Source organism: Jatropha curcas, chromosome 5, assembly GCF_041381405.1.
Source record: "Jatropha curcas cultivar XTBG-Jc1 chromosome 5, XTBG_Jcur_1.0, whole genome shotgun sequence".
NCBI classification, from domain to species: Eukaryota; Viridiplantae; Streptophyta; class Magnoliopsida; order Malpighiales; family Euphorbiaceae; genus Jatropha; species Jatropha curcas.
In genome coordinates, this window is record NC_143155.1 from 26,159,944 (window position 1) to 26,175,213 (window position 15,270).

Here is a 15,270-nt window from a genome sequence, read left to right on the forward strand (position 1 = left end):
GACCCAGCTGTTGTTGTAGGCGCAAGAGGATGGCATCCTCTAACGGCTCCATTCGACTAGAGAACTAGTATACTAATTAATTGTGGTTAAACATAAAATCCTCAGTTCTGTTCTGGTGGAATAAGTTAGGTCTGACTAGTTCATTGAATCAGTAGTTTGAGTCTTCAAAGCTATGAAGCTGACTCTAGGGTTCTTTATTTTGATTCCAATTTAATTAGTTTTAGCTAGTTTCAATTGAGTAAAATACATATAAGTTAATCATGAAGGAATATAGCATTTATACACTTTTCCAAAGATGACAATTTTAATTGGAATATACGTAAGTCCAATTACTTTCTGTGGACATTTCAATAGAATTGCATACCCTTAATCCATAATACATGTCTTTTGAAGTGCATGCTCTTAGCTTTTGACGACAACACCTTGCTGAGGCAGAAAATTTGGTGTATGTACTGCAAAAGGAACTTTTCTTACAAAATTGGCCATTGTATTTTAATCATTAGTGGCCAGTCCAAAAGTACAAAACTTTCCTGTCCCAAAAATTCAACTAAGGCTTTTGCAATATCCTCAGATTTCTTTGAACCTTGTCAAATATTGGATTTTCGACCAACTCTTTAGCAGAAGGCCTCTGAACTGGATCTGGATCTACCATCACCTGATCAAATTACCAAATTATCATATTATATAAATCTAGGCAAAGAAAAAAAAAAAAAAAAAAGAAGCAATTACAGGGCAGTTGCAATTTCAGGTAAAATGCAAGTTTTAAAGGTATCCTAAACAGGCTAATTAAACACCAAATAGCTTATTCTCTTTCACTGATGATATGAAAATCCAATATTCAGAATCAAGGATAAGAAAATATAGCAAAAAGAGGACATGGTCATTGCAAACCCCTTTCCCCCTCTCATCATAAGCATTTTGCTCAACACGCAGCATTATTCAACATGATAAAGGAAAGAAGAACTCAAAAAATAGTCATTCTTTCTTTAAGATGCTGCTTTTAGATTCTAAAGAAAAGGTCTACTTCCGCAGTTCTAAAAGATCACACAAGGATGGTGAACCAAAAAAAAAAAAAAAAAAAATGCAAGTATTTACCTTGAGTAAGTTCTGAAATTGCAACGAATGGCTAGGAAGAAGTGGCAATTTCCCCTCCCTGAGGTTAAAAAATTGAGATCCTGACTGGGGCAAAGGTGATCCTCTAATAAGCTCATAAATAGTGGCTCCCAAAGAAAAGATATCAACTTTGTCGAGATGATTGTAATTCTCATTCAATATCTCTTGAGGCATATAACGTGCGTCACCTTCTTCAATTGGCAAGTTTTGATTAAGGAGAGTTGCACATCCAAAATCACCTAGCTTGTAAATTCCATTCTTCACATAAATATTATCAGGTTTTACATCTAGGTGAGCAATTCCTCGTTCATGTATAAACCATAATGCCTTTGCAATCTGTTAAAAGTTCCAATATGAGAATATCTTTAAATAAACAGGAAACTCTGTAGAATCAAAATATTTTCAGATTGGTTTGAAGCATATCAATAGCTATCCGAAACTTTTAGATATTTTCTAACATGACTGGGGTAAACTTGATTTTAAATCATGATAAATGTGTGGGACTCTTTCATAGTTCAATTAAGCATGATCATGAAAAATATCTTTCTGTGCATCGGTGGAGTGTTGTACATCTTCAGTGAGATACGTATAGCTATATAGAAGAAATAGCTAAAAATTGAACGGATAGAAATATATACCTAAAAGCTATCCAGAGCGCCTATACAACTATGTTTCAACTAGAAATTGAATATCTTGCATGTGAATCTGAATAATTGGGCTTTTACAAGCACACAGGGTGTTGCATTAGAAGGAAAGCAATCAATTTGGGGATAATCTTTACAATCCATCATATTGTATCAAAAAGAGAATAAATTGGAAAAAGGAAATCTTATCCCTCATAATTTCTTCTTTTACTATACTTTTGAAAGAATTGCTTGCGTTCCTGTACCAGTCTATACGTGAGAATTGAATAGTCAATAATAAAGCACTCAAACTTTTATGAAAAATGCTACAAAAATGCTCACCTGCTGTAAGACTTCCAACACTTCCAACTCTGTGAATGCTTTGGAAGACTTATTGATAGATAAGCTGTGATCACAGAGTTCCATCTGAATGTAGAGTTGCTCATTTTCAAACCATGAGGAGTAATAGCCAACAATGTTTTCATGATATCCTATAGAAACATGATCATAGAACCAACTAAGAAAAATGGTTTAGTGCCGAAATGTGAAGCATAATGAAAAACTTGTATAGATATTGCATACAAACCTAAAGCTGCCAAAGCTTGAACCTCCATCAAAGCTTTCCTCCTGAAAAATGCAAACAGTCTAAGCTAGTTGATTGAACAAATGATGAAAGCATCTTAAAGAGCACAAAGAAACTACCTGTCTGCCTCTAGATGTAACTGCCTTGTGCTATGTTTCACGGCATACAAGCAACCATCTATTCTCTTCAAGACTTTGAAAACTCGGCTGAAGTTTCCAGTGCCAATATGCTACATGGAAAGGAAAGTATTACTATTTACGCAAACGCAAAAAATAATGATTCTGGTCTCTGAAATAATTGAGAATTCTTGAACCTTGATGGATACCTGGATCTCATGAAAATCTGTGTGATACCGTGAAAGGCCATCTCCACCAACAATTGTAGAAAAGAAACCTGAAGATTGCAGCATTCATTAACTAAAACAAATCTCTAAGACCTTTCAACAGGGCAACAATTTCGGCACTCCAAGAAGAAAGGAATGGAATGGAAAAGATATTCCGTTTTTACACCAAGATCTAGCTTGACAATTGACAATGATTGTACCTGCACATTTTGATCTTTGATTGCCAAAGGGATCTACATCCACTTCCGAAGCATCCATTACGTATGGGTTCTTAATGCAAGGAGGGGGCATAACCCGACAGCGCAAAGCAACTGCAGATAGTGATACATAATTTGGGCGCTTCTGAGTGTCAGTTACCATTGTTTTCTCAAATTTCACTTCATCTATACCATAATTATCTTTTGCAATCTCTATATTTTGTTCTTGATCAGACATAGTAGGGCTGATAGGATTCGCTGAGATAACATCTGAGAGCAGTATGGATGGTCAATGTGAAAAATAGGGAGGGAATAATTAGTAGCTGATAGTAAGTGTGACCAATAAATAGGTAAAAAACAATGTGCTTCAATCTAAAAAGCATTCTCGTAATCATTGAAATCAAGAGTAAAACTCAAAAAGAGAAAACAACTAATCTTACCCAATCGAAGTTTTTTGGTTTTAGTGGTGTTTAGCTTCTCTGGCGAGTTGGGGCATGATATGTTTTCCTGCCACAAACAAAGCATAGATACTCAATGATGATACTTTGCACATATCAAACTGAACATATTGCTCAATCTTCAGAAGCATTACCTTGTTGTCAAAGCTGTTGAGCAAATTTTGATCCACTGGTGTTATATAATCTGGAGTGCTGTAATCACAAAATATAACAATGAAAAAAAAAAATCTAATTACATATTAAAAATATTCACAACTTTGATTTCACTGATTGTACTGGCATATATTGGAATAAAATATCTAGCCACAAGCACGAATTTTTCTTTGGAAAAGGCAAATTAATTTCTAAATTCAAGCCTATGCAAACATGCTTATAATAATATTGCAGTATTATGTGGGAAAAAAAAAAGTTGTCTTTGATTTCAAAAACCATCAGAAGAAGCATCATGAAACAAGTTTTGCATTTGTTTGCATGTAAGTGGATCTAAACTCAATCTCAACTTCTCAAATGTTCTCTGCGATTTCGAGCAAGGATTTTTCATTTCCATTGTAGACCCAATAACATAGAATGAATCACTAAAATTAACTTAAACTTAACCAATTCTACAAATTTCTCAAGAAATACCAAAGCCCATTATTAAAAACTGGAAAATCACAAGAAATTTCCTAAATGCAAACTCTCAATAATCTTGTATAATAGCAAATTGAAGAAAAACTTACCAAAAAAAGTCCTGACTGAGAATGAAATCCTTCTCATCAATATCGACTTCTTTAATACTGGGGTTATCCAAAGAGGAACGGAACTGTAGATCGGCGTCTTCAGAATCTATAAGGTTCTTGAAACTAGAGGAAGAATTGGAAACTGAGGCTGAAGAAGAAGATTGCTGGTACTGGAGAGGAACCAAAGAGACTTGTCCTAGCTGAACCTGAAAGTGCCTTGCTAATGTGCCCTTCATTTCATTACTCTCTCTTCTCTTTTTACTGCTTCTCTTTAAGGTTTTTCTCTTCATCAATTTAGCACCAGCACCAGCACCACTCACCTCTCACCTCCTCTCTACCTCTCATTTCCCTTTTATTATCAAATAAACCATTGCCCTCTGTCTTCTCTTTTTATTTTTTTAAAAAAAATTTCTACAATTCAAAATTGCGCGGGTGAGCAATCTTCTTCGGCACGGATCAGAAGAAAGAAAGACTACCGTGCACTCTCTTTGTCATCGAATCGTCACCATAAGAGACGCGATGTGATTGATTGAACTTTGAGCCTTTCACTGTCAGCGTTAAATCGATGGTCTGATAGGCTGAATATGTAGCTTAATTTGTGTTGCGTACTACATAAGCTTTTTTCCATCTTCGAATGGTCATTAGTGGCGGACACAAAAGGCGCGACTTTTCAGTATCTTTTTGTTTTTTGTGCTAATAATACTCATTTTTTCAATTAAAGAAATTATCAATAATAAATTGGGCTGAGGCCCAATCGGAAAGCACGGCGGCCCAAAAGAATGCCTATGGGTTCGGGTTCCAACTGGCGTTTGGCTCGACCGCGTACAGTTGCAGCTATGCCAAATGTGGCGGCCGAATGCTTTTCCGGTGAAACTCTTTCTCCTGAACCTAACCACACTTTTGTATTATGCTTTTGTGCCAACACCACTTGTTAATCATTTATTTATCTTTACTTTGTTCTTAGGGGAATTCTGATTCTGATCAGAGCATTTCTGGTAATTTTAGCTGTAAATATGAATTTGCAAAGCTATGTTAGCGTTTGTTGGTTGATTTTGGTTTTGGAGATTTGTCAGATGAGGATGACTTAAATGGCGATTTGGGAAACAATTGCATTTCTTTGAATACAAATATAGAGAAAGAGGCAAGTGCTTTCCTTTTCTATTTCTCTACTCGATTATTGAATTTTTTATTCTGAGCCCAGCATTTACAGTGAAGCTATCTATATATGTAAATGTTGTTTGCTTTTTGGTATTTATTATCATAATATTTATTGACAATGGGGTATATATCTGTATGCCTATCCTTACTGTGCTTTTGTATGTCTATAGCAAGGATTGCTACTTCAATCACGACTGGAAATACTTAGAGGTATATATATAAAGTTGGTGTTTTTGTCTTCTGGTGCATTTGAATTGATCACACATTAAACTATTTTTTTGAGTATTTCTATTCTTTTCTGTTTCTTTTTTGTTTTTTAAACAATTTTCCTTTCTCCTTTTAAATCTCAATATGATATGATTTCTAAAGGGAATATGCGCACTGCTTACACTGTTCATAAATTTCATTAAGTTACATAGCATTGGAAATGCAGATGCTTTCTTTTTCTATAATTCTGAATTGAATTGTTTTTAATTCTGTTTTAACATCAGTCATAAAAAGAGTTCTAAGATGTATCTTTTATCTCAGGTAAAGGTGATGTAAGGTTTGGAAGGGAATTAGACATTTTAACAAATGAAGTATGTGCAATTGTAGGTCATTTACAATATTCGTTTTTCTTATAAATACAAATAAAGTGTGATGATGTTTTGATCAGAACCAAACAACTTGCTTTGACCAAGATGAGGTTGAAATTCCTGATTCTCCAAATGAGGTACACCTTTTTGTTTTGCTAAAGCTTTTATCCAGATATCATTCATTTTTAGTTAGATTTTCTCATTGTACCTTTTAATCGTAGGTTATTTAGTGCCAAGTGCAAGACATGCTTTCTTATGATAGTTGTTTGTACAGGATGACTATGCACTTGCAAAGTCTTCCAATACATCTAGTGCTAGGAAGCTCCATAAAGATAACAATCTTGATAGTTCTAGGAGTGAAAAACGAGATGGGGCATGCACATCATCGACAGTGAGTAAAGAAGCTGAGGTGCTTACTGATTTGTATGGGAAATCTCTGGCTTCCTGTTCTGCCTTCTCCAATTCAAGAAAATCATGTAAAGGTAGTTTCGAAGTTGATACCTGTTGCTTGATATCCACATATGCCTTTTCATTAATTAAATACTCTTGTCAAGTTGCATTTTTCTCGTATTTTGACCTAGATGGAGCATCTTCTTAATCAAATATGTGGATTCAAAAAAAAAAAATTTAATTGTTTTTTTGGCAAGAGAAATGATGAATTTTAAATTTAGACAGCACAAGCAAAATCCCAGTTACAGCCCTTACGGACTCACTCTGCTCTATCTAACTTGGGAAATCCTGAATAATTTAGTTTGTGTGATATTCAGTTGCTAAGATGGATAAGTAAAAAATGCTTGTGTTCCTGATTTAATCTGTACATATATGGTCGAAATTAAAGTTTGCTGGTTCTTTGACTACAATCAATATAATGAAGCTCATCATTTGAGTTCATTTTTTGGCACTCAGGGCGCTTAAATTCTTCACCTATTATTACCTAATGGTTTGCAGGTGTTAGAGGCAAAGTCAAGCCAAAGTTTTCTCTTTGTTTAAAATTGCACAAAGATGAACTCTCTGAAAATTGTATTCCTAAGAACAAACATGTTATGCCATCCAAGGCGAGAGCTGTGCTTGAACAATTGGAATCAGCTGGGGACGGGGCTGTAGGAAATTCAAATCTTAATTTTCCAGAAGAGTTTCACAGAGAAACTGAAAATCAGTTAAAAAATTTCCCTTATGAAATAGAAGCTCATGCGAATGAGCTTATTGAGCCTTCAATGGCCGAGCGTTTGGATGGCCTTCAGGACAGGAATGTTCCACCAAGAGGAAGTTCTGAAATGGTTTATTTTCTCTTGTCAATTAGCATAATTTTTCCTCAATGATTTATGCACCCAGTTTGATCCCAGTATTTGCTGCAGTCTAGAAGAATGAGAGGAAAAAGCACACAGTATTTTTTGAAGAAAAGTATATCGTCAGTGGGAGACAGAATCATTGATAATCAAGAACAGCCTGAGGGGGTAATTACTGAATCATCAAGTGATGATGAGGTATTACTTCATCTGATTGGATTTTATTGCTTGGCTTTGGTGCTTTTTGTTGTTTGTTCTTGTGTTGTTTGTTCTTGTTAAAATTACGCACACATTTGTACTTTTAAGGTCAACTATCAAAATCTAAATCTAGCAAACCAAGAGATGAAAGGGCAGACTATGGCAGATAGATTTCAGGAGGCTTTAGCTGCTACATCTTTCAGCAATGAAGGGGCCCTTTTCATGGCTGTTAAACTGTCAGGGTAAGTAATATAACTAGATTTTCTTGTTATCAGGAGTACTTTCCATAATTGTTTAAATGAAGTTTAGAGAATAAATAGCATAAAATCTACCTTTTTGCTTCCAAAATCTGTAGTATTGGGTTGTTTGGGAAGTTGCAGAAAGTCATGCAGAATGAAAAGGAAAGAGATGCTGATTTTCTTAAAAAGCTACAGATGGGAGATGTCCCTAATGGTAAAGCATTTACTGGTGTAATATTTTTATTCTTAAAACCATATCTTCAAACTGACTTGCATATATGAACAGGTAAAGATGATAGGCTTGTTGTACCTGCAATTCTGCAATTTTCAGCCTGCTACTCATTTTTGGCTCTTTTTTGATACAGATGAATCACAATCTATTGTCGTAAAGATCCTTTCAAGATACCTGGAAGCAAAGTTGATTGTGTGTCACTGTTCTTTTCACAAGAATTTAGAGGTTGTGCTAATTTTTACCACTTCAGGCCTAGAAATTATTAAAGCAAACGATAAGACACTATGGTATTAAATTAACATTAAGTTGTTAATTCATTATACAAATTTCAGACTCTTTAGTCGGTTTCTAGAAAAGCTAGGTCTTGGTTACTATCACTCTAGGTTATAGTTTTAAATTTATCATACTATGATTCCAAGTGGATTTTTTGGTATGGATTCCTCTATTGTGGCATGCTATTGTTGTAGTCAGGCCGTGCTCAATTTTGGAGGGTATCTACTTAAGGTTACTGTTGTTTATCCTGCATTGAGAATTAGATAAGAATGTTCTTTTAGTAGCAGGACCCTGGTTAAGTGCATTCACATGTGTGTTTATACTTCTGTAATTTGCAAAAGGTTCATATCTGCAGGACTCCCAGTTGCCAGAGGGAGCTCTAACTGTTTTAGATAGAGGAAGGAAAGGAACAGTTATATTTAGTCCAAGAGTTTGCAGTGATGTTGAACTTGAAATTGGGAACTTGATTCGTATTCATCCTCCATGGTATGTCTACCAACTCGCAAATACTAATTAGAAGAAAACTATTTCTTATTTCTTTGTCTGTGCTGTTCATTTAGAATGATATATAGCATTTTGATCAATGAAGTTTGATGGTGAACTTCTGTGGACAGGAAGGAGGTTCAAGTGATGGGCAATAATGAGGGGATTATCTTATCTACATATTTCTCCCATATTTTCATGTGATCATTTCAGGTTAGTTTGCCAGGAGATCTTATTTACGAAATTTCAATGGATAGAATTGTTTATGATTGAGCTTTATGCAGATTTCACACACTGGCCATCTTTATTCTTGGCCCAAATCTCTTTCATTGAACAGATGGTAAGAGACATGACTATACAGTTCCACATTTTTCTTGCGTTCTGCATCCATAATGTTCTGCTGAACTTGCCTCTTGAAGCTAGGAAGACTTCCATGATTGCATGGAGCTGTCGAAACATATTTGCCAGAAGAGCCAATAGAATTTTTGAGTTCATCTTTTTATTATCGTCTTCTATGGTATTATGCAATTGTAACTTGTGAGAAAGATTAACATGTGAACTGGCCAAAACAGAAAGTGGTGTAGTTTGTATTCACCCAAGAAAAGTAATTAATAGTATTTCTTCTTGGTAAAAAAAATATTTACATTGCAATAACTAAACTTTCTTTGCACTAATTATTAAAAATTGCTTCCTAACTAATGTATTGAAACTTTTCCCATTTTAATTTTATGGACTCCCTAATTAATATATGTTTTTAATTCTTATTATTTAATTTTATTGAGTCGTTATAAATACAGTTTTCAATATTATACATGTATATATAAAAAGCAAGTATATCAATTTTTGCACAATAGATATAATTTCATTTTTTTTTTAAAAGTATATATATTTAATAATTTAATCTGTATATAATCTTTAAGTTTTTCAAACTATGATGCTTTTGTCACATTGTACACTCTGTTTTGATATCCTGTTAAGAATCCTTTTTATGTTTTTCAAACTATGAATAACATTTTCCCAATCCTTAACAATAAAGGGAACATTTTTCTGTCGCATGGCAGCGACAAAGAAAAGCTTTCATGTTGTCTGTCAACAAGAGGAAAAGGAGAGAACTGAACCACCTATTTATATTGATTATTGGAAAAGAAATACATTTCTTATTTGGACCCGACTGAATCAGATTTCAAGTTCCCCAAAATCAAGAAAGACAAAATAAAATACATAAAAATGCAATTTCCCATTCAAATCAAGGAGAATAAGAATGTGCCACAACCCAAAGAGGTGATTTCCTGTGAATAACAAATGTATAAACTTCACTCATGTCCAAATCCTCTCCTCTTCCTCCATCAGGCAACTCCCAATCAAACCAATACAGCAAATTAGCCATTGCATATTCAACTTCTGCATATGCATATGACATTCCAGGGCAAACCCTTCTTCCGGTTCCAAATGAAAACAACAGCTTCTTGTGTTCTTCATCTGAACTATTAAGAAATCTCTCTGGCAGAAACTCCTCAGGCCTATCCCACAAGGCTGGGTCCCTCTGAATTGCCCATGTATTAATTAGTACTCTTGTTTTTGCTGGAATATCATAACCTTGAAGTTTAACACTTGCTGATGTTTGTCTAGGCATCATAGCGGAAGCATGACACCTTACTGTCTCTTTCATTACGCACTTCAAATATTCCATTTGACTTATGTCAGACTCGGTTATCTTTGATTTGGAGTTTCCAACTACTCTCCTTACCTCTTCTTGAGCTTTCTTCATGATTCTGGGATTCTTCACAAGCTCTGCCATCATAGACTCCATTGTTGCTGCTGTTGTGTCTGTCCCGCCAACAAACATGTCCTGTGTTAATCAAACACCAATCCTAATGTTAGTTTACCACAAATATTAATAAATCAAGAAAAAAAAAAAAAAAAAAAAAAAAAAAAAAAAAAAAAAAAACTAGTAGAAGAGCAACTGGCTACCAGAAGTATTGCTTTAACGTTGTCTTTAGAGAGATCAAGCTCGAGCCCCTCCTTTCGAAGATAAAGAAGAATATCTACCAAGTACTTCTTATCTTCGGCTTTCTCACTATCATTCATTCCTGCCCCGCGTTCTTTGATCACTTGATCAAAGAACTCGTTTAATTCTTCTGTAATCATTTTTAAGTTTCTAATGAATCCAGTAAGGTGATCAATCCATCCCAAGTAGGGAAAAAAATCTTTAAAGCAGAAAGCTGATAAAACAGTCATTGTCTTTCTTGCTAGTTCACTGAAACTCTTACAATTACCATTTTGATTTTCATGCAGGGAACCAAAGGCTGCTCTTGATAATGTATTATATGCAAGACTCATAAACATATCACTTATATTAACTGGAACTCCATTCACGCTTGAAAGGCGTATCTTTTCAACTACTTTCCCTACTTCTTCTTCTCTTATGAAATGAAACTGTTGTACTCTTCTGTGGCTCAAAAGTTGAAGAACACAAAGCTTCTTTGCTTCCCTTGAGTGGTCACAATAAGGGCCAAATGCCATGTCAAGGCATCCATTGAACACAATACCTACACCAGTCAAAGAAGGTCTATCTGCAAAAATAATATCATGATTTTTGGTTATTTCTTTCGCGATTTCTACAGAAGAAACCACAAGAGTAGGAACTTGGCCTAAGCGAAGAAACATTAAAGGGCCATACTTTTCAGAAAGGGATCTGAAAGATCTGTAAGGAAGTGCACTTATCTGGTGAAGGTTTCCAATTATGGGTAATTTTGGTGGAGAGGGTGGTAGATTTAGTTTGTGAGTACTTGTTTTGGGTTTAAACAATAGCAGAAAAGAAAAGAATATAACAAAACAGAAGAAAAAGGGATTCAATAGATGTGTTTTTCCTAGTTCTTGCCACCATTGTTGAAGAAAAGTAAGCGGATCCATATCAGGTACTGATTTTTAAAAGGTAACAAAAAGATGGGTTTTGTTCTTATTCATAGCCATAGTTGTTTTAAACTAATGAAAAAAAAAAAAATTAAAATGAATTGTGTTTTTAACATTCATGGGCTTGTTGTCTGTATTATTAGTGAAAGATGCTAAACATGAAACAGAGGATCTGTAAGTTGAGACCTAACGATTTTTGTATATAGTCTCCATCTTCTAGACGAAGTACAGGACAATAAAGTGTGACATTGCAAAAAATATTATAATCCTTTTGTATTTCCAGTCCAAACTATAAAAAACGTTTTCTTCTGATGCAAACAGCGAGGAAATTTTTGCTGACGTCAAAGAAAGTTTATTTGTCATTCATTAATAATTTCCTTTTTTTCTAATTCCAATTTTCATATATCTCTCTGCTTTCTTAAGTCAACTTCATGATCTATCTCTGTATCATACTTCTATGAGGATAAAATTTTCATTCAATCAATAATCAAGATGTTTTTTTTTTTTTTTTTTTAACCATAGAAAAAAAAAAAAAAAACAGAAAAAGATACAAACTGTACCACTGATTTATATTGAAAAGACTGGATTAGCTTTCAAGTTACCCCCACCAGCAAGAAAGACAAAATATACAATATACAAATGGAAAATTTACAATTTTATCTATATATTTTCACACAATTAACTACTTATATTTTTACATTTTAAAAAATAAACTATTATATTATTATAGTACGTCTCTGTTAAATAAAATTATTCTTCCGTCCATTATTTGAGATTTAAATCATTAATGGATCCAAATTACATGAACAAAATAGTGTAATTTTTAAAGATACAAGGACAAAATAATTAATTATGTCAAAATATAGGGACAAAATCCCTATTAGTTCATACATTGATGGAGCTAGGGGTGAGGGGTGGCTCCCGCCCCTAACAAAACTTTTTTTATAAAGAATCACCCATAAAATATTGTAACTTCTTTATTTTACCCTCTAAAATAGTAATTTTTTTTAAAATTTCACCCCTTTAACACTTGAATTTTTTTTTTTTAGTTCCCTTAACTTTAATTTATGGCTTCATCACTGAGTTCGTATGTATATAGGGTTAGTCCTGTAATTTACTAATACTTAACGACTTAAATCTGAAATAAAAGGGTAATTTTTTTTAATAATCGAAACTATAAGGATAAAATAGTGTAACTTTTAAAATACGAATACAAAGTAAGTAATTATCAAAATATAGGGATAAAAATGTAATTTTCTCTATACAATATAAATGAAATTTCCACCCAAATCAAGGATAACAGGAATTTGCCACAACCCAAAGAGGTGTTTTCTTGCGAATCGCAAATGAAACAACTTCGCTCATATCCAAATCTTCTCTTCTTCCTCCATCAGGCAGCTCCCAATCAAACCAATACAGCAAATTAGCTATTGCATATTCAACTTCTGCATATGCATATGCCAATCCAGGGCAAACCCTTCTTCCACTTCCAAATGAAAATAACAGCTTTCTGTGTTCTTGATCAGAATCATCTGAAATATTAAGAAATCTATCTTGCAAAAACTCCTCAGGCCTATCCCACAATGTCGGGTCCCTTTGAATCGCCCACAAGTTAATTGGTACTCTTGTTTTTTCTGGGATGTCATAACCTTTAAGTTTAATTGCCGATGTTTGTCGAGGTATTATTGCAGATCCATGAAACCATACTGTCTCTTTCATTATGCACTTTAAATATTCCATTTGACTTATATCATACTCAGTTATCTTTGATTTGGAGTTTCCAACTACTCTTCTTATCTCTTCTTGAGCTTTCCTCATTATTCTTGGATTCTTCACCAGCTCCGCCATCATAAACTCCATTGTTGCTGCTGTTGAGTCTATTCCTCCTACAAACATGTCCTATACTGATTGAACACCAAACCTAATGTTACTATACCATGATGTAAATTAATACAATAATAACAACTACTACACCTTAATCACAAACTAGTTGGGTCATTACCAAAATGTAATATATATATATATATATATATATATATATATAGAGAGAGAGAGAGAGAGAGAGAGAGAGAGAAGGAAAAGATAGACTAGATACAAGAAGTATTGCTTTCAGGTTGTCTTTAGAGAGATCAAGCTTGAGCGCCTCCTTCCGAAGATAAAGAAGAATGTCTACTAAGTACTTCTGATCTTCAGCTTTCTCATTACTGTTCATTAACGCCTCGCGTTCTTGGATCACTCGATCAAAGAACTCGTTTAATTCTTCTGTAATCGTTTTCAAGTTTCTAGTTAATCCAGTAAGATGATCAATCCATCCCAAGTAGGGAAACAAATCTGTAAAACAGAAAGCTGATAAAAGATCCAGTGTTTTTCTTGCTAATTCGCCGAAACTCTTATAATTACCGTTTTGATTTTCATATAGGGAACCAAAGGCTGATTTGATAATATATTATGAGAAAGACTCCTAACATGTCACTTATATTAATAGGAGCTCCATTCACACTTAAAAGGCGCATCTTTTCAACTATTTTCCCAACTTCTTCCTCTCTTATGAATTGAAACTGTCGAACTCTTTTGTGGCTCAAAAGCTGAAGAACACAGAGCTGCTTTGCATCCCTTTTGAATGGTCGCAGTAAGGACCAAATGCCATGTCAAGGCATCATTCAACACAACATACTTGCACCAGTTGAAGAAGGCCTATCTGCAAAAAGAATATCATGATTTTTGGTAATTTCTTTGGCGATTTCTACAGAAGAAACCACAAGAGCAGGAACTTGGCCTAAGCGAAGAAACATTAAGGGGCCATACTTTTCAGAAAGTGTTCTGAAAGATCTGCAAGGGAGTGCACTTATCTGGTGAAGGTTTCCAATTATGGGTAATTTTGGTGGAGACGGTGGTAAAATTTAGTTGGTAATTATTTTTTCTGGGTTTAAATAATAGCAGAATAGAAAAGAATATAACGAAACAGAAGAAAAAGGGATTGATTAGAGATGTTTTTCCTGGTTCTTGCCACCATTAATTGTTGAAGAGAAGTAAGAGGATCCATTATTTCAGGTACCGATTTTTTAGATACTATATAACACAGGGAACAAGGACAGAAAATCACACGTATATAATATAACAACAATGTTTGACATTGCCAAAACATATTATAAAACTGCAGGATTCCAACGATGAATCACGTTATGTGAGATTTTGCTACTTTAATTAAAATTGAAGGCGCAGCCCAAAACATATTATTAATTAACTTTTCATATTCTATATTTATTGGAAGATGCTAAAGGTAAAACGGAGGTTCTGTAAGATGAGGTCTAAATTTCAGTTACATCCACATCTTCGAAGCGTAAGAAAGGGGAGAAAAAAAAAAAGTCTTCTTCATTTTCATATATATTCTACGTCTTTTAGGCAATTTTTTTTTAAAATAGATGGTGATTATAAGCAAACAAACATAATAAAAAGGGCTGAACATATCATAATACCTTAAATTTTATAGATTTTTGCAATTTCACACTCTATTTTGATATCCAATTTTGGCCTTTTCTAGGAAAACAGTACCATCAATTTCTATTAAGGGTGAAATTGCAAATAAATAAATATCACACATTGTAAATAATTTCACTGAATTATTATTTTTATGTATTTCCCCATTAATTTAAATTTCTGAATTTACCCTCTAGGTATGAGAGGACCCTAGACATGATAGGATTTAAAAATAATACACTGATCGTTTAGGGTTTAGATATTAAGAGCTCATTTGGAACAAACGAATTCCATAAAATTTTATGGAATTCTTTTGGACATCCAAAATGTTGTTTTTTCAATAAAAAAATACAGATTTAAATTCTACGAATTGAATTTCATAGAATTAGATATGTCTAAC

At 33.9% G+C, this 15,270-nt stretch overlaps 3 protein-coding genes and 1 pseudogene across 3 annotated transcripts; 1 reads left to right on the plus strand and 3 right to left on the minus strand.

Moving 5' to 3' along the window:
- Nucleotides 1-285: 285 nt before the first annotated feature.
- On the minus strand, nucleotides 286-4,559 carry WEE1 (WEE1-like kinase). Its single transcript, XM_012227321.4, has 10 exons — nucleotides 4,037-4,559; nucleotides 3,452-3,509; nucleotides 3,300-3,366; nucleotides 2,863-3,129; nucleotides 2,645-2,712; nucleotides 2,439-2,548; nucleotides 2,323-2,363; nucleotides 2,079-2,227; nucleotides 1,096-1,449; nucleotides 286-655 (listed from the first exon to the last, which is right to left on the minus strand). Exons 1-10 carry the CDS (start codon nucleotides 4,324-4,326, stop codon nucleotides 548-550), a joined length of 1,512 nt encoding a protein of 503 aa, XP_012082711.1. The 5' UTR covers nucleotides 4,327-4,559; the 3' UTR covers nucleotides 286-547.
- Nucleotides 4,560-4,789: 230 nt separating this feature from the next.
- On the plus strand, nucleotides 4,790-9,175 carry LOC105642483 (kinetochore protein). Its single transcript, XM_089721148.1, is given in 14 exon segments — nucleotides 4,790-4,903; nucleotides 5,001-5,031; nucleotides 5,110-5,229; nucleotides 5,232-5,404; nucleotides 5,850-5,906; nucleotides 6,044-6,251; nucleotides 6,718-7,046; nucleotides 7,125-7,253; nucleotides 7,362-7,495; nucleotides 7,609-7,706; nucleotides 7,858-7,949; nucleotides 8,353-8,483; nucleotides 8,612-8,693; nucleotides 8,765-9,175. Coding segments are annotated over 13 exon segments (1,599 nt in total). The 5' UTR covers nucleotides 4,790-4,879; the 3' UTR covers nucleotides 8,685-8,693; nucleotides 8,765-9,175.
- A 442-nt stretch (nucleotides 9,176-9,617) lies between these two features.
- Nucleotides 9,618-11,592, minus strand: LOC105643287 (phenylacetaldehyde oxime monooxygenase CYP71AN24). Its single transcript, XM_012228395.4, has 2 exons — nucleotides 10,452-11,592; nucleotides 9,618-10,329 (listed from the first exon to the last, which is right to left on the minus strand). The coding sequence occupies exons 1-2, from the start codon at nucleotides 11,391-11,393 to the stop codon at nucleotides 9,727-9,729; spliced, it is 1,545 nt and encodes a 514-aa protein (XP_012083785.1). The 5' UTR covers nucleotides 11,394-11,592; the 3' UTR covers nucleotides 9,618-9,726.
- A 1,091-nt stretch (nucleotides 11,593-12,683) lies between these two features.
- LOC105643288 (phenylacetaldehyde oxime monooxygenase CYP71AN24-like) lies at nucleotides 12,684-14,436 on the minus strand (annotated as a pseudogene).
- Nucleotides 14,437-15,270: the final 834 nt, after the last annotated feature.

Bases quoted from the DNA above. Each gene is read 5' to 3' on its own strand.
- WEE1 (XM_012227321.4), bottom strand. From the start codon at position 4,326: ATGAAGAGAAAAACCTTAAAGAGAAGCAGTAAAAAGAGAAGAGAGAGT. The intron at 3,367-3,451 runs GTAATGCTTCTG...TGTTTGTGGCAG, and splicing joins TCAACAGCTTTGACAACAAG to GAAAACATATCATGCCCCAA. The intron at 656-1,095 runs GTAAATACTTGC...TAATTTGATCAG, and splicing joins AATTTCAGAACTTACTCAAG to GTGATGGTAGATCCAGATCC.
- LOC105643287 (XM_012228395.4), bottom strand. From the start codon at position 11,393: ATGGATCCGCTTACTTTTCTTCAACAATGGTGGCAAGAACTAGGAAAA. The intron at 10,330-10,451 runs GTAGCCAGTTGC...TGATTAACACAG, and splicing joins ACGTTAAAGCAATACTTCTG to GACATGTTTGTTGGCGGGAC.